Source organism: Microcaecilia unicolor, chromosome 11, assembly GCF_901765095.1.
Source record: "Microcaecilia unicolor chromosome 11, aMicUni1.1, whole genome shotgun sequence".
NCBI classification, from domain to species: Eukaryota; Metazoa; Chordata; class Amphibia; order Gymnophiona; family Siphonopidae; genus Microcaecilia; species Microcaecilia unicolor.
In genome coordinates this window covers 148,175,724-148,194,712 of record NC_044041.1, presented here as the reverse complement: position 1 = coordinate 148,194,712, position 18,989 = coordinate 148,175,724, and the positions used below count along the sequence as shown (strand labels likewise).

The 18,989-nt window shown below is 50.2% G+C and overlaps 1 protein-coding gene across 4 annotated transcripts in view; it reads left to right on the top strand.

Moving 5' to 3' along the window:
* Positions 1 to 18,989, top strand: part of SYMPK (symplekin) — a 767,776-nt gene that overhangs the window by 78,206 nt on the left and 670,581 nt on the right. For all 4 annotated transcript variants that reach the window (XM_030217309.1, XM_030217308.1, XM_030217307.1 and 1 more), the window contains exon 5: positions 3,160 to 3,233. In XM_030217309.1, coding sequence (XP_030073169.1) covers positions 3,160 to 3,233 — 74 coding nt within the window. The remainder of the gene's footprint in view (positions 1 to 3,159; positions 3,234 to 18,989) is intronic.

Here is an 18,989-nt window from a genome sequence, read left to right as displayed (position 1 = left end):
TTAGCTGTATTTTTCTTGTGTGTTTTGGCCTGTCTTGTTGTCTTCCTGCTTTCATACCAGAGGTGATGGTCCATTAACCAGACTTCATCTGCTTATAGGAGGTTTCATATTTGCATGATATACTACATGGAGGTTTTCATTCATGTTCTTCCCCCTCTTTCTCCCTGTATAAGCCAGACATCTTTGCTTAGGGGCTAAAAACAGTGGTTTCTGTCAGAAGACAGTATGCATGCACCTTAAGGGTTGCCCATAGTCTTTGTAGTAGTATAATTGGGATTCATTGTTCTTGCGTGGTCTGGCCTGTTCAAGAAGCAAAAACTGCATTCCGGAAATTAACCCAGGTTTCTGTGTTCAGCCACTGAGCCAGCCTTCACTTAACCATCTTGAAAGTCATAAGATGAGTAGTAGCATCTTTAGAAAAGTTTGTGTGCTCTCTCTCCTCCTTTCTGGGCATTGTTCCAGTCCAAAACATATGGGTAACTAACTGAAGTGTCTTCCTAGAGAGAGGATTGTATATTTTTCCTATAGAAAATACTAAAATATATTAAAAAATGCTACTACTCATCATATGACGTTCAAGATGGTTGTCACTTAAGTCATTTAATTCAGCTTAGGCTGGGGAAGTCCCTCCAGCCATTGGGTAAAGTCAGGATTGGTATAACGAGATCTCTGACGACTTGTCAGCCCCGAAGAATGAGAGTAAGACTTCAACTTCTGGAGCTTTGCAGCCTAGTTAAATAAGTGTTTCTTCCTGATTCACATCCTGCCTGTCTGGGTCAGCTGGCAAAGATCCAGACAGGCATGCTTTGCTTAATTCCTTTTAGGGGGGGGACTTCCGGTGACAAGATGGCGGTCTAACACACATACGAAACGCTCCCTTTGCCTCTGAATTTTGTTTCTCAAAACTTACGGTTTCTTACGATGTCACACACCAAAAGAAAGGGAACAACCGAGGGCCAGCTGCCGGCGGTCAGGACTTCATCCCCGATGCAGCAAATGTTGGAGCGCTTCTTAGTGAATCAACCTCGCAAAGCCGGTGAGGCGAGACCCGCTGTAGACGCCGACGTAGGAGCGCCGGCGCCTCAGGGTTTAGACATCTCTCTTTCGCCCCCGGGGATTATTCCACCTCCATGCCCGGCTACACAAAGGAGAGAGCAAGGAGTGCTTGAAGCAATGGTAGGCATTGACGGAACCACTCAGCCAGACAGTGCCTCTCCCGAATTTGTAACGGAAGAAAGCGTGGAAGAAGCAACTCCTATAGAAATAACGCTGACTTTAATTTGGAAAGCTCTTCAGGATTTAAAACAAGTTGTTTCCAAGTCTGTTCGAGAAACTACTTCGATTGGAACTAAAATGACTTTGCTAACAGAATCCCTGGACAAGGTACGTTCAGAAACAATGGAAAAAGAGGAAATAAAGACTATAAAGATTACGGCAGATTCATTGATAAAAGATAAACTGATGGTGCATAGAAAAATGGAACAGCTAGAAAATTATAATCGAAGATTAACACTTAGGGTAATAAACTTTCCTATAGTATCTGGGATATCTTCAAATGACGTATTTAAAAAATACTTAACTGAGAATCTGAATCTACCATCTCAAGCCATCCCTCCCTGTAATAAAATCTATTATTTAAAAATGCCTTCAAAGAAAAATGCACTTGGACAGGAGGGTAATGAAATAGATCTTCAGAATTTGACTGCTATATTGGAAGAATCAATAACTGAAATGGCGACTCGCGTACGCTAATTGTTTCCTTAATATTTGAGCAAGACTTAAGCTCATTGATGAGATTATACTTTAAGAATCTTCAGAAACCATTTTATGGTCAAAGAGTATGGATCTATCCTGATGTTACTAGAATAACTCAGGAAAGACGGAGAAAATTTCTGTTACTGAGGGAGAAAGTGAGAGAGATGGGGGCTTCATTTCTACTTGCTTATCCCTGTAAATGTATTGTCAAATATTTGAATAACAAGTATATTTTTTATGATCCAGAACAGCTACAGATTTTTGTTGATAGGAAAAGCTTGAATAGAGAATAACTAAAAGAATTAGACGAGGAAACATCAGAAGTAAAGCCACTAACTAATAGATAATGTTTCTTTTTTGTAATTTCTCCTATATGATTTCCACCACCTTCTCCCTTGCTAAGGCTTGTGGTCTGAGGAAGAGATATGATTGTTATATTATTATGTGATGAGCCTGATGGGTTTAAGGACCTTTACTTTTTTGTAATATGATCTCTGTGTTTCACAAGTATGTTATTAGAACTTGTATATTGTTTAAATAAAAAAAAAAAAAATCCTTTTAAGGGTTTTCCTCTGTGAGCATATAGTGATCTGAACAATACAACTTATCTCTATATATAAAAGGCACCTCCAACGTTCTATGAAGCCTCCAACCGGTACTTTGAAACGGGCGAGATATCCGGTTTGCCCAAGAGTGTGTACCCCGCCCTCGCGTCACAACGTGATGACGACGAGGGCGGAGCAAACACTCCACGAAACACCATCTCCCCCTGCCCCTCGCCGGCCATTTTTCACATGCACACCGCATCGCGGAGCGCCAACGACAACAGCGGACAGGTCCCTGGAGGGGGGTTGGGGGACAGCTGGATCCCTGGCCATGGGTGGCTGCAGGGGGTGCCGGGGGATGGAGCGACAGCAGCGGACAGGTGCCTGCCTGCAGGGGGGCCGGGGAACAGGACGGTCGCTGGACACAAAAACCTTGCTAGCGCCCGTTTCATCTCTCAAAGAAACGGGCCTTTTTTGCTAGTATAACATAAAGCAAAAGAGCATGTGCAAGATACAGAGGTCAGTTAAAGGACAGCAGATGTTCTAAGGTCAGCTGATCTATTTATATAGTGTAAGGCAGAGGGCAATGGACAATAGTCTAGACTATTAACACTGCACCATAGAATCAGATAGAGGTTTAATTGTATAGGTTTGAGTCCCAAAACAATGCCAACTTTCTTTACAGATGGAGTCTTAGATTTTGTTTAAATGAACATCAAAAGGGAAAAAACTGTATATCTGAAGTTGGGGTGGGAAGGTCAGGAGAGAAGATGAAGGGGACAGAAAAATGTTTTGGGTTAAAGTGTGATCTGTGCAACATCCTATCTGACTACCATCTCCTCTGTGTGGATTTGTGCAGGAGATGATCGCTTTCCAGGCAGACAAGTCCATCGAGGTGCGCAAGTTTGTGATTGGCTTTATAGAAGAGGCTTGGTAAGACCGGGTAATTAAATTTCTGTAAAAATGAAGGTAACATACATAGTAGATGACGGCAGAAAAAGACCTGCACGGTCCATCCAAAGGTAATCTGATCAGATTGTAGCATAGTAAATGACAGCAGATAAAGACCTGCTCAGTCTATCCAGTCTGCTTAACAAGGCAGCCAGAGCCACACCTTCCACTCCATGCAGGTTACACTCCTTCATGATAAAACACTGGTGTTGCAAACAGGTCAGTTGTCAATTTACTATCATGCTAGCCACATATAAGCAGTTATGTACAATGGAGTCTTGGAACACAATACCATAACAGCGTGACAATAGTCCACAGAATGGTTTTATTATGGCTTGCAGCATAGTCACAAATAGTGGGGAACCTCCCCTTCTTGCTAAAATGAGAGAAGAAAGCAGAGAGACCAAGGCTCAGTCTTAAGGAGGCAGTCAGAGAGCTGAACCCAAAAGGTGTTTGGGTTTAGTAACACATTAGGACAGGTTGTACATAAGAATATAAGTATAGCCATACTGGGTTCAGATCAATGGTCCATCCAGCCGAGTATCCTGTTTACAATATTGGCCAATCCATGTTGTTGTTACATTTGTACCCCGTGCTTTCCCACTCATGGCAGGCTCAATGCGGCTTACATGGGGCAATGGAGGGTTAAGTGACTTGCCCAGAGTCACAAGGAGCTGCCTGTGCCTGAAGTGGGAATCGAACTCAGTTCCTCAATTCCCCAGGACCAAAGTCCACCACCCTAACCACTAGACCACTCACAGCAGAAACCCAAATATTAGCAACATTCCATTCTGCCAATCCCAGGGCAAGCAGTGGTTTCACCATGTCTGTCTCAATAGCAGATTATTTGCTTTTCCTCCAAGAACTTATCCAAACCTTTTTTTAAAGCCCAGATACGCTAACCACTGTTACCACATCGGGTGGCAGAGCCGGTGGTTGGGAGGTGGGGCTAGTGCTGGGCTAACCACTGTTACCACATCGGGTGGCAGAGCCGGTGGTTGAGAAGCAGGGCTAGTGCTGAGCAGACTTCTATTGTCTGTGCCCTGAAAATGACAGATACAAATCAAGGTCAGGTATACACATAAAGTAGCACATATGAGTTTATCTTGTTGGGTAGACTGGATGGACCTGTTCTTGGCCAAATCCAAAGGTCTCTATACTATCCTCATCCTTCTTGATCTATCCGCCGCTTTTGACACTGTTGATCACAGCCCACTCCTTGACACGCTATCTTCATTTGGATTCCAGGGCTCTGTTCTTTCCTGGTTCTCCTCCTACCTCTCCCTTCGCACCTTTAGTGTACACTCTGGTGGATCCTCTTCCACTTCTATCCCTCTACCAATCGGTGTAACTCAGGGTTCTGTTCTCGGTCCTCTCCTGTTCTCCATCTATACTTCTTCCCTTGGCTCTCTGATATCTTCCCATGGCTTTCAATACCATCTGTATGCTGATGACTCCCAAATCTACCTCTCTACCCCCGAAATCTCAACCAGCATCCAGACCAATGTCTCAACCTGCCTATCTGACATCGCTGCCTGGATGTCTCAATGACATCTGAAACTTAACATGGCCAAAACCGAGCTCCTCATCTTTCCCCCTAAACCTACCTCTCCTCTCCCCCCTTTCTCTATTTCTGTGGATGGGACTCTCATTCTTCCTGTCTCATCAGCCCGTAACCTTGGGGTCATCTTCGACTCCTCTCTCTCCTTCTCTGCTCACATTCAGCAGAGTGCCAAAACCTGTCGTTTCTTTCTCTATAACATTAGCAAAATCTGTCCCTTCATCTCGGAGCACTCTACCAAAACCCTTATCCACACTCTTATCACCTCCCGTCTTGATTATTGTAACCTACTATTCTCCGAGGACAAGCAGGCTGCTTGTTCACACTTCTGGCTGACGTCCACGGCAGCCCCCTCCAACCGGAAGAGTTGCACTAGCAAACTCAAAAAGTCTCGCGGGAGGTCCCGTGCGCGGGGCATGCCCACTGCGCATGCGCTCCCACTCAGTTTTTCGTTTTCTGCGGTGGAGAGACCTGAGTTGCGTCCCTCTCCTCTCAGTCCTCAGAAAACGTCTAGCGATTCATTCGCTTTTTCTCTTGTTTAGTGGTGCTGTCCGTGCTTCCTTTTTCTGTTCTTTTCGTAAAAAAAAAAAAACTTTTCCCATAGTGTGGTAGTTTTGGCCGCGCGTCCGCGTTTTTCCCTTTTGTGGCTCTTTTTGCCGCCACCATCGACGATTTTGACCTCGCCACCACTATTTTTCCGTCGATGACATCAAGGATTCCCAGCGGCTTCAAGAAGTGTGGTCGGTGCAGCTGGGCAATCTCGCTTTCTGACACCCACGCTTGGTGCCTTCAGTGCCTCGGGCCTGAGCATAACCCCAAAGCGTGCAAATTGTGTCTTAGCTTAAAAAAGCGGACACAGGTGGCGAGACAAGCTCAGCGGGATCTTCTTTTTGGAGCTTGGCCCGGCTCTTCGGTGTCGACGTCAACAGCATCGGCACCGGTGGCGACGACTTCGGCACCTAATATGACATCGACCTCAGGAGAGCAGGTACCACAGGCCCGATGACCACCTCTCGCTAGGAGCAGTGAGCAGTCGAGTGGGCCTCCACCTGCCTCGACAGTTCCTGCTGTGCAGGCCCATCCGGACCGACCCTTTTCGGACCCGACCCCGAGTAGTCGTGTGGATTCCAAGTCCTCCTCGTCAGTACCGTGGAGCGTCGATGACGTCCATCGAAAGAAACAAGCCAAGAAGCATCGTCATCGGTCGCCCCCTTCTCACGGTACCGGGAGCTCCTGGGCGTCGAGGGATTTGGCACCCAAGAAGCGTCGACGCCGGAAGGACCGATCCCCCTCCATCCAGGAGGTGTGGATGCGTCGGTCGTCGGGCAGTCCGGTAGCAACTTCTGGCCCCATGCAGATTCTATCTCCGACTCCTGCACCGGCCGCTCAGCCTTTCCCGACAGAGACTCTGGACGAGCACCTCCAGGCCATTCTTCCAGGTATCCTGGAAGGGCTGCTGCGCCAGTCTCTCCCGGTGCAGGGGATGCTTGCGCCCTCGGCACCGTTGTTGATGGAAGCGCCAGCTGGCTCTGGCCCTGTGATGCGGTCGCCGACACCGGTACCGCTTGCGGCATCGGTCTCGGCTGCCACTCAGGTGGACTCTCCGTCGATGGAGGGAGCTTCGTCCCCGCTGGTGCGGGAGTCCACCTCTCGACGTCATCATCGAGGACCTGGTTCCTCTGAGTCAAGACGGGCCTGGTTTTGGTCTGAAGTCAGGGAGCTCATGTCCGACACCGAGGAGGAGGCCTCATGGGGGGAGGAGGAGGACCCCAGGTATTTCTCTTCCGAGGAGTCTTGTGGTCTTCCCTCTGACCCCACTCCTTCACCGGAAAGGAAGCTTTCGCCACCTGAGAGCCTTTCCTTTGCCTCCTTTGTTAGGGATATGTCTGTGAGCATTCCCTTCCACGTGGTTACTGTGGATGAGCTGAAGACTGAGATGCTCGAGGTCCTCGACTATCCATCACCACCTAGAGAGTCTTCCACGGTGCCGTTGCACAATGTCCTAAAGGAGACACTGCTTCTGAACTGACTGAAGGCTTTATCTAACCCCACCATCCCGAAGAAAGCCGAGTCCCAGTATAGGATCCACAGTGACCTGGAGTTGATGAGGACTCAGTTGCCACACGACTCCGCGGTGGTGGATTCTGCTCTCAAGAGAGCCAAGAGTTCGAGGTATACCGCCTCGGCGCCCCCAGGGCGCGAGTCTTGCACTCTGGACTCTTTTGGGAGGAAGGCCTATCATTCCTCCATGCTCGTTGCCAAGATCCAGTCTTACCAGCTCTACACGAGCATTCACATGCGGAATAATGTGAGGCAACTGGCGGACCTGGTTGACAAGCTTCCGCCGGAGCAGTCCAGGTCTTTTCAGGAGGTGGTCAGGCAGCTGAAGGCGTGTCGCAAATTCCTGTCCAGGGGTATTTATGACACTTTTGATGTTGCATCCAGATCCGCTGCCCAAGGTATAGTGATGCGCAGACTCTCATGGCTGCGCGCCTCTGACCTGGACAACCGGACCCAGCAGTGGCTGGCGGATGTGCCTTGCCGGGGGGATAATATTTTTGGCAAGAAAGTAGAGCAGTTGGTCGAACAGCTTCACCAGCGGGAAACCGCCCTCGACAACCTCTCCCACCGGGCGCCTTCAGCATCTACCTCTTCAGGTAGACGATTTTTCAGGGGAAAGAAGACTGCTTCTTACACTTATGCTAAGCGTAGGTACAATCCTCCTTCCTGTCAGCCTTCCCAGGCTCAGCCCAAGTGCGCTCGTTTGCGTCAACAGCGTGCGACCAAGCAGGCCCCTGCAGCTCCCCACCCAGAAGCAAGGGACGGGCTTTTGAGTGGATCCGGGAGAGCATAGCCGCCATAAAAGTGCCCGTGCCGGACGATCTACCGGTCGGGGGGAGGTTAAAATTTTTTCACCAAAGGTGCCTCGCGTAACCTCCGACCAGTGGGTTCTCCAAATAGTGTTGTGTGGGTACGCCCTCAATTTGATCTCCATTCCGCCAAATTGTCCACCGGGAGCTCAGTCTTTCAGCTCCCACCACAGGCAGGTACTTGCAGAGGAACTCTCCGCCCTTCTCAGCGCCAATGCGGTCGAGCCTGTACCACCCGGGCAAGAAAGGCTGGGATTCTATTCCAGGTACTTCCTTGTGGAAAAGAAAACAGGGGGGATGCATCCCATCCTAGACCTGAGGGGCCTGAACAAATATCTGGTCTGAGAAAAGTTCAGGATGCTTTCCCTGGGCACCCTTCTTCTCCTGATTCAGAACGACTGGCTATGCTCCCTGGATTTAAAGGATGCTTATACTCACATCCCGATACTGCCAGCTCACAGACAGTATCTGCGATTCCGTCTGGAAACACAGTATTTCCAGTATTGTGTGCTGCCCTTTGGGCTCGCCTCTGCGCCACTGGTGTTCACAAAATGCCTGGTGGTGGTTGCGGCTTCGCTGCGCAAGCTGGGGGTGCATGTGTTCCCTTATCTTGATGATTGGCTGGTGAAGAGCACCTCGGAGGCAGGAAATTTTCAGTCCATGCAGGTGACTATTCAACTTCTGGAGCTACTGGGGTTTGTGATAAATTACCCAAAGTCCCATCTCCGTCCAGCCCAATCACTCGAATTCATTGGAGCTCTGCTGAATTCACAGACGGCTCATGCCTATCTTCCCGAGGCAAGAGCGCAGAATCTTCTGTCCCTCGCCTCCCGGGCAAGAGCGTCCCAGCAGATCACAACTCGGCAGATGTTGAGACTCCTGGGCCATATGGTCTCTACAGTCCATGTGACTCCCATGACTCGTCTTCACGTGAGATCAGCTCAATGGACCCTAGCTTCCCAGTGGTATCAGGCTGCGGGGAATCTAGAGGATGCAATCCGACTGCCCAAAAGTTTCCGCAATTTTCTCCACTGGTGGACAATTTGGTCCAATTTGATGTTGGGACGTCCTTTCCAAATTCCTCAGCCGCAAAAAGTGCTGACGATGGATGCATCTCTCCTGGGGTGGGGAGCCCATGTCGACGGCCTTCACACTTAAGGACTGTGGTCCCTCCAGGAATCAGGTCTGCAGATCAACCTCCTGGAGTTGAGCGCGGTCTGGAACGCGCTCAAGGCTTTCAGAGATCAGCTCTCCTTTCAAGTTATCCAAATTCGGACAGACAACCAGGTTGCCATGTACTACATCAACAAGCAGGGGGGCACCGGATCTTGCCCTTTGTGTCAGGAAGCCATCGGGATGTGGCACTGGGCTCACCGGCACGTCATGCTTCTCCAGGCCACATACCTGGCTGGTGTAAACAACAGTCTGGCTGACAGGTTGAGCAGACTTATGCAACCGCACGAGTGGTCGCTCAATTCGAGTGTGGTACGCAAGATCTTCCGGGAGTGGGGCACCCCCTCGGTGGATCTTTTTGCCACGCAGACCAACCACAAGCTGCCTCAATTCTGTTCCAGGCTACAGGCCCATGACAGGTTAGCATCGGACGCCTTCCTCCTGCATTGGGGGACCGGCCTTCTGTACGCGTATCCTCCCATACCTTTGGTGGGGAAGACGTCGCTGAAACTCAAGCAAGACCGCAGCACCATGATTCTGATCGCGCCCTTTTGGGCCCCATGAGATCTGGTTCCCTCTTCTTCTGGAGTTGTCTTCCGAAGAACCGTGGAGATTGGAGTGTTTTCCAACCCTCATCACTCAGAACGAGGGAGCGCTTCTGCATCCCATCCTCCAGTCCCTGGCCCTTACGGCCTGGATGTTGAGGGCTTAGATTTCACCGCCTTGGGTCTTTCTGAGGGTGTCTCCCAAGTCTTGCTTGCTTCCAGAAAAGACTCCACTAAGAAGAGTTGCTTTTTCAAGTGGAGGAGGTTTGCCGTCTGGTGTGACAGCGCAAGGCCTTAGATCCACACTCTTGTCCTACACAGACCCTGCTTGAATACCTTCTACACTTATCGGAGTCTGGTCTCAAAACCAACTCAGTAAGGAACCATCTTAGTGCAATTAGTGCTTACCATTTCTGTGTAGAGGGTAAGCCTATCTCGGGACAGCCTTTAGTCGTTTGATTCATGAGAGGTTTTCTTTTGTCAAAGCCCCCTATCAAGCCTCCTACAGTGTCATGGGATCTCAACGTTGTCCTCACCCAGCTGATGAAACCTCCTTTCGAACCTCTGGCTTCTTGCCATCTGAAGTACTTGACTTGGAAGGTCATTTTCTTGGTGGCAGTCACTTCAGCTCGGAGAGTCAGTGAGCTTCAAGCCTTGGTATCCCATGCTCCCTATACCAAATTTCATCATAACAGAGTAGTCCTCCGCACTCACTCTAAGTTCCTGCCAAAGGTGGTGTCGGAGTTCCATCTGAACCAGTCCATTGTCTTGCCAACATTCTTTCCCTGTCCACATACCCGCCCTGCTGAACGTCAGTTGCACACATTGGACTGCAAGAGAGCATTGGCCTTCTACCTGGAGCGGACAAGCCCACACAGTCCGCCCAATTGTTCGTTTCTTTTGACCCCAACAGGAAGGGGGTTGCTGTCGGGAAACGCCCCATTTCCAATTGGCTAGCAGATTGCATTTCCTTCACTTATGCCCAGGCTGGTCTGTCTCTTGAGGGTCATGTCATGGCTCATAGTGTTAAAGCCATGGCAGCGTCAGTGGCTCACTTGAAGTCAGCCACTATTGAAGAGATTTGCAAGGCTTGCCATGTGGTCATCTGTCCACACATTCACATCTCATTACTGCCTCCAGCAGGATACCCAACGCGACAGTCGGTTTGGGCAGTCGGTGCTGCAGAATCTGTTTGGGGTTTAGAATCCAACTCCACCCCCCTAGGCCCAGTTCAGGCTGCACTCTCAGTTAATTGTTCTTCGTAGGTCAATTTTTGTTATGCGAGGCCCAATTGACCCTGTTTGTTGTTTTGAGTGAGCCTGGGAGCTAGGGATACCCCAGATGTGAGAACAAGCAGCCTGCTTGTCCTTGGAGAAGGCGAATGATACATACCTGTAGCAGGTATTCTCCGAGGACAGCAGGCTGATTGTTCTCACCTTCCCTCCCTCCTCCCCTTTGGAGTTGGTTTTTCTTATCCTTATTTCTTTTGCTTTTTACTTAACTGAGCGGGAGCGGGAGTGCACGGGCAGGAAGACGGCCGCGCATGCGCGAGAAGTTTTTTCCGGTTGGAGGGGGCTGCCGTGGACGTCACCCAGTCATGAGAACAATCAGCCTGCTGTCCTCGGAGAATACCTGCTACAGGTATGTATCATTCGCTTTACACCCCCATGATAATGTGAATTTTCATCAATATATTATCAATAAGTGGGCAGAACATAACTTGAATAAACAACATTTAGATAATCCAGGTTTGTTTTGGGAGGTGCGCAAAGCAGACAAGTGCAGCGTGAATTACCTAAATGTTTAACATTAGCCCATAAATAACAATATTTATATCTTAAATGCTCCCTTATTGAGCGGTTTCACCAGCATGTTGTGCGGGACCTTCAGTTTCAACATCATCGCTTCCATAAATATGGGAACTGAGCTGGCACCTGCTTGGTATGTTTGGTCTGAATGGAAGTGGGCCCTTGATTTTAGTCCTATAATCAGAGATCCGGGAAGTTGTCCCATAGCAGAATGTTTTCTAATTATTATAAAACTCTGTATACCTTGCAGCAGCTTGACTCCTCACCTCAGATGGCCTTTTTAGAGAGTGGCCGTATTCGGTAGATACGGGAAGATGATTTGTTCTTAATTCTCCTCTCCATATGGGTGAGATTCATTATGCAATTAAAACTACTGCTCCCCATGAGACTCCGGGTCCCTATGGCCTCCTAGTAGAATATAATAAAATTCTCTTAGGACAAGCAGGCTGCTTGTTCTCACTGATGGGTCGGCGTCCACGGCTGACAACTAGAAGTCATAGGAGCTCTGCTGGATTCACAGACGGCTCATGCCTATCTCCCCGAGGCAAGAGCAGACAACCTTCTGTCTCTAGTGTCCATGGCCAGAGCATCTCAGCAGATCACAGCTCAGCAGATGTTGAGAATATGGCCTCCACAGTATATGTGACGCCCATGGCCCGCCTTCACATGAGATCTGCTCAATGGACCCTAGCTTCCCCGTGGTATCAAGCTGCAGGGAATCTAGAGGATGCGATCCAGCTGTCCACAGAGTTTCACAATTCACTTCAGTGGTGGACAATTTGATCCAATTTGACCTTGGGACGTCCCTTCCAAATCCTTCAGCCACAAAAAGTGCTGACAACGGATACATCTCTCCTGGGGTGGGGAGCCCATGTAGATGGGCTCCACACTCAGGGAGCCTGGTCCCTCCAGGAATCCGGTCTTCAGATCAATCTTCTGGAGTTGCGAGCAGTCTGGAACGCTGTAAAGGCTTTCAGAGATCGGCTGTCCAATCAAATTATTCAAATTCAGACAGACAACCAGGTTGCCATGTACTACATCAACAATCAGAGGGGCACCGGATCTCTCCCTCTGTGTTGAGAAGCCGTCCAGATGTGGCTATGGGCACGCCAGCATGGAATGCTTCTCCAAGCCACGTATCTGGCAGGCGTAAACAACAGTCTGGCCGATAGGTTGAGCAGGATAATGCAACCTCACGAGTGGTCGCTCAACTCGGACGTGTTACGCAGGATCTTCTGAGCGTGAGGCACCCCCTTGGTGGATCTTTTTGCCACTCAGTCCAATCACAAGGTCCCTCAGTTCTGTTCCAGACTTCAGGCCCGTGGCAGACTAGCGTCAGATGCATTTCTCCTTCATTGGGGGAAGGGCCTTCTCTATGCATATCCTGCCATACCTCTAGTAGGGAAGACTTTACTGAAACTCAAGCAAGACTGTGGAACCATGATTCTGATTGCGCCCTTTTGTCCCCGTCAGATTTGGTTCCCTCTTTTTCTGGAGTTGTCCTATGAAGAACCGTGGAGATTGGAGTGTTCTCCGAGGACAAGCACGCACGTAAGACCAACTTCCCGCCCGTAACGCGAACATGCCTCAGTCTCTTCTTTTCCACGGCTCAGGGCAGCTGTTTTTCGGTTGCTCCATGCCCCAGAGAGAGCCCTCGCAGCCTTTTTTGCTGTTTTCGCCGCATTTTTGCGTCTTTTTCGAGTGTGTTCGGTTTTCTTCGTTTAAAAAAAAAAAAAACAGAGCTTCTTTTCATTTATTTTTTAATGTTTTCCCCGGTAAGATTCCTTTCGTTGTCGCGAGCGGCCCTTTTGGCCGCCTGTCCGTGGTTTTTCCCTGTTTTGCGTTTTTATTGGCGCCGCCGCGATTTTTCCGTCCATGACCTCGAAGATCGCCAGCAGCTTCAAGAAGTGCACGCGGTGCAGCCAGGCAATCTCAGCCACTGATCCACACGCTTCGTGTATTCAGTGTCTTGGGGCTGGTCATTGCCCCGACGCTTGTACTCTGTGCCGTACCCTTAAAAAGCGGACACAAGCGTCGAGATTGGCCCAGTGAGAGCGCCTGTTCCAAGCCGTGCCTGGTCCTTTGACGTCGGAGACGGTATCGATGTCGGCATCGGAGAGTGCATTGACGTCCGGAGTGCAGGTAATGGCTGTCCAGAGACCATCCCAGGCTGGGTCTCCACCTGCCTCGAGGGCTCCTGTGGTAAAGGTCCACCGGGACCGCCCTTCTTCGGACCCGGCCCCGAGGAAACATGTGGATTCCATGTCTTCCTCCTCGGTACGGGGAGGTACTGGTGACGTGCTTCGAGCGAAGGCGAAGAAGCATCGTCATCGGTCGCCTTCCTGTCACGGTACCGAGAGCTCCGGGGCGCCGAAGGAGTCGGCACCCGTGAAGCGTCAAGGCCGGGAGGACCGCTCACCCTCCATCCAGGAGGTGTCAATGCGCTCTTCTCCGGACAGCCCAGTACCGCCTGCACGCCCCAGGCAGATTCTGACTTCGTCGCCGATACCGGCCCCACTTCGTTGCTTGACAGACACTCTAGACGAGCGCCTTCGAGCCATTCTTCCGGGGATTCTGGAAGGACTGCTGCAACCATCTGTTCCGGTACCGCCGATGCTTGCACCGTCGCCGTCGAGAGATGCGGCAGTTGGCTGCCCGCCCATGGTGAGGACTGTGACACCGGTACCGCTTGCGGCATCGGCCTCCGCAGCCACCCAAGTTGACTCCCCGTCGATGTCGCTGGAGGGAGCTTCGTTGCTGGCGGCGCAGGAGTCTTCTTCTCGACACCGCCATAGAGGACCTCGTTCCTCGGCGTCGAGACGGGCCCGGATTCGGACTGAAGTCAGGGAACTTGTGTCTGATACCGAGGGTGAGGCCTCGTGGGAGGCAGAGGAAGAGCCAAGATATTTCTATGATGAGGAGTCTTGTGGTCTTCCTTCTGACCCTACTCCTTCGCCAGAGAGAAAGCTTTCTCCCCCCGAGAGTCTGTCTTTCTCTTCCTTTGTACAGGAAATTACGGCCATTCCCTTCCCTGTGGTTACTGAGGATGAGCCCAGGGCTGAGATGTTCGAGGTCCTGGACTATCCTTTGCCAACTAAAGAGTCGTCCACCGTTCCCCTGCATAATGTCCTGAAGCAGACATTGCTGGCAATCTGGACGAAACCATTAACTAATCCCTCCATCCCCAAAAAGATTGAGTCCCAGTATCGGATCCACGGTGACCCAGAGTTGATGGATACCCAGATGCCTCATGACTCTGGTGTTGTGGACTCCGCTCTCAAGAGGGCCAAGAGTTCTCAGGATTACGCCTTGGCGCCCCCGTGGTGAGAGTCTAGAACTCTGGACTCTTTTGGGAGGAAGGCCTACCATTCTGCTATGTTCGTGTACCAGCTCTACACGAGCATCCACTTGCGGAACAATGTGCGGCAGCTGACGGACTTAGTCGATAAGCTCCCGTCAGAGCAGGCCAATCCTTTTTAGTAGGTGGTCAGGCAGCTGAAGGCGTGTCGCAAATTCCTGTCCAGGGGTGTTTACGACACTTTTGATGTTGCGTCCCGGGCCGCTGCTCAAGGTATAGTGATGCACCGACTCTCATGGCTGCGTGCCTCTGACCTGGAGAATAGAGTCCAGCATTGGATTGCGGATGCTCCTTGCCGGGGGGATAACATTTTTGGCGAGAAGGTCGAACAGCTTCACCAGAGGGACACCGCTTTCAACAAACTCTCCCACCGGACGCCTTCAGCATGTACCTCATCAGGTAGACGTTTTTATGGGGGAAGGAGGAATGCTCCCTATGCTTCTAATAGGTGTAGGTACAATCCACCTTCCCGACAGCCTGCTCAGGCTAAACCCCAGCGAGCTCGTTCACGTCAACAGCGTGCGCCTCAACAGGCCCCTGTAGCTTCCCAGCAAAACCAAGGGACGGGCTTTTGACTGGCTCCAGGCGAGCATAGCCGATATAAACGTGTCCATGCTGGACGATCTACCAGTCGGTGGGAGGCTAAAGTTTTTTCACCAAAGGTGGCCTCTCGTAACCTGCTACCGGTGGGTTCTTCAAATAGTCCGGCTAGGATACTCCCTCAATTTGATCTCAAAACCTCCAAATTGTCCTCCGGGAGTTCAATCCTTCAGCTTCCAGCACAAGCAGGTACTTGCAGAGGAACTCTCCACCCTTCTCAGCGCCAATGCGGTCGAGCCCGTGCCACCGGGGCAGGAAGGGCTGGGATTCTATTCCGGGTACTTTCTTGTGGAAAAGAAAACAGGGGGGATGCGTCCCATCCTAGAACTAAGGGCCCTGAACAAATATCTGATCCGAGAAAAGTTCAGAATTCTTTCCCTGGGCACCCTTCTTCCCATGATTCAGAAAAACGACTGGCTATTCTCTCTGGATTTAAAGGATGCTTATACTCACATCCCGATACTGCCAGCTCACAGGCAGTATCTTCGATTCCGTCTGGGAACAAGGCACTTTCAGTATTGTGTGCTACCCTTTGGTCTCGCCTCTGCGCCCAGGGTGTTTACAAAATGCCTGGCAATCGTGGCGTCGTCGCTACGCAGACTGGGAGTGCACGTGTTCCCTTATCTCGACGATTGGTTGGTGAAGAACACCTCGGAGGCAGGAGCTCTACAGTTGATGCACATGACTATTCGATTCCTGGAACTACTAGGGTTTGTAATAAATTATCCAAAGTCCCACCTTTTTCCAGTTCAGAAACTAGAATTTATAGGAGTTCGGCTGGACTTCCCAGACAGCTCATGCCTACCTCCCCGAGGCGAGGGCAGACAATCTTCTGTCTCTTGCTTCCTGAATCCGAGCGTCTCAGCAGATCACAGCTCGGCAGATGTTGAGATTGCTGGGCCACGTGGCCTCCACAGTTCATGTGACTCCCATGGGCCCGTCTTCACATGAGCTCAGCTCATTGGACCCTAGCTTCCCAGTGGTTTCAAGCAGACGTGATCCAACTGTCCACGGGTTTTCTCAGATCCCTACGTTGGTGGACAATTCGCTCCAATTTGACCTTGGGACGTCCCTTTCAAATTCTTCAGCCACACAAAGTGCTGTCTACGGACGCGTCTCTCCTGGGGTGGGGAGCCCATGTCGATGGGCTCCACACTCAAGGACGTTGATCCCTCCAGGAAACAGGTTTTCAGATCAATCTCCTGGAGTTGCAAGCGGTCTGGAACGTGCTAAAGGCTTTCAGAGATCGGCTGTCCAATCAAATTATCCAAATTCAGACAGACAATCAAGTTGCCATGTATTTCATCAACAAGCCAGGGGGGCACCGGATCTCGCCCCCTGTGTCAGGAAGCCGTTCAGATGTGGCTTTGGGCTCGCCGTCATGGCATGTTTCTCCAAGCCACGTATCTGGCAGGCGTAAACAACAGTCTGGCCGACAGGTTGAGTAAGATAATGCAACCTCACAAGTAGTCTCTCAACTTGATAGTGGTACGTCAGATCTTCCAAGCGTGGGGCACCCCCTTGGTCGATCTCTTTACTACTCAGATAAATCACAAGGTCCCTCAGTTCTGTTTCAGACTTCAGGCCCACGGCAGGCTAGCGTCGGATGCCTTTCTCCTTTATTGGGGGAAGGGCCTCCTGTATGCGTATCCTCCCATACCCTTGGTAGGGAAGACTTTGCTGAAACTCAAGCAGGATCGTGGAACCATGATTCTGATCGCTCCCTTCTGGCCTTGTCAGATCTGGTTCCCTCTTCTTCTGGAGTTGTCCTCCGAAGAACCGTGGAGATTGGAGTGTTTTCCAACCCTCATTACTCAGAACGAGGGGGCGCTTCTGCATCCCAACGTCCAGTCCCTGGCCCTCACGGCCTGGATGTTGAAAGCGTAGACTTCGCCTTCTTGGGTCTTTCAGAGGGTGTCTCCCGAGGCTTGCTTCCAGGAAAGATTCCATGAAGAGGTGTTATTCTTTCAAATGGAAGAGGTTTGCCATCTGGTGCAACAGCAAGGCCCTAGACCCTCGTTCTTGTCCTACACAGACCCTGCTTGAATACCTTCTGCACTTGTCTGAGTCTGGTCTCAAGACCAACTCTGTAAGGGTTCACTTTAGTGCTATTAGTGCTTATCATTATTGTGTAGAAGGTAAGCCTATCTCGGGACAGCCTTTAGTTCGATTCATGAGAGGTTTGCTTTTGTCAAAGCCCCCTATCAAGCCTCCTACAGTGTCATGGGATCTCAACGTCGTTCTCACCCAGCTGATGAAACCTCCTTTTGAGCCACTGAATTCCTGCCATCTGAAGTACTTGACCTGGAAGATCATTTTCTTGATGGCTGTTACTTCAGCTCGTAGAGTCAGTGAGCTTCAAGCCTTGGTAGCTCATGCTCCATATACTAAATTTCATCATAACAGAGTTGTCCTCTGCACTCACCATAAGTTCTTGCCAAAGGTGGTGTTGGAGTTCCATCTTAACCAGTCAATTGTGTTGCCAACATTTTTTCCCTGTCCGCATACTCGCCCTGCTGAACGTCAGTTGTCCACGTTGGATTGCAAGCGAGCATTGGCCTTGTATGTGGAGCGGACAAGCCCCTTCAGACAGTCCGCCCAAATGTTTGTTTCTTTTTTTTTTTAATTTATAGAAGTCTTTATTGAGCATTGAGAACATAATACAGAACATTATTAACACTGCTCGTAACATCATATTCCAAGTGAGCCAAATACCAGTATGAATAGTTTCAAAGGGTACCTATAATGTCATTGGTCCCACCATAACCACAATATGTACTTTATGTTTTTATACCAATTTTTTATTGCCCTCCCCTCCCTTCCCTCCTAAACTCCACCCAACAAAACCCTACCCTCCCCTCCCTCCCGTCTCAAACCAAACATCTACTATCCCGAACTTGCATTCAGAAAAGGCAGCCACACTTTCTCCCATTTGGGCAACATTCTTCTTTTCACAGCCGTCAATCTCTCCATCTCACATATATATCTGACTTTCGTGATCCAATCTGTCAGCGAGGGAACCTTCGGGACCTTCCAATGCCTTGCCAGGTTAGTCCGTGCCCAAATGTTTGTTTCTTTCGATCCCAACAGAAGGGGAGTGGCTGTCGGGAAACGCACCATTTCCAGTTGGCTTGCAGATTGCATTTCCTTCACTTACGCTCAGGCTGGGCTGACTCTTGAGGGTCATGTCATGGCTCATAGTGTTAGAGCCATGGCAGCGTCAGTGGCTCACTTGAAGTCAGCCACTATTGAAGAGATTTGCAAGGCTGCGACGTGGTCTTCAGTCCACACATTCACATCTCATTACTGCCTTCAGCAGGATACCCGACGCGACAGTTGGTTCGGGCAGTCGGTCTGCAGAATCTGTTCGGGGTTTAGGATCCAACTCCACCCCCCTAGACCCATTTTTTATTCTGTTCCAGGCTGCACTCTCAGCTGTTTCTTCATAGGTCAATCTTTGTTATGTCCTCGCCGTTGCGAGGCCCAGTTGACCAATGTTTGTTGTTTTGAGTGAGCCTGGGTGCTAGGGATACCCCATCAGTGAGAACAAGCAGTCTGTTTATCCTCAGAGAAAGCCATTCCCCTCAATCACTACATTTGCACCTCAGTCACTACTTATGGCCCCTATAAACATTCTCCTCATCGCCCTATCTCTTCCTAATCTTTTTCCCCTCCCCCTACCGCTGTCTACCACAGGGGCTCACTGCCCATCCATGTCCTCTCCCGTCCTGCTCACTACTGCAACACCCTACCCACCCCCGCCCATCCCTTCACCATCTCTCCTATCCCCCACCTCCCTCCTAGCTCTCAACCTTCATCATTT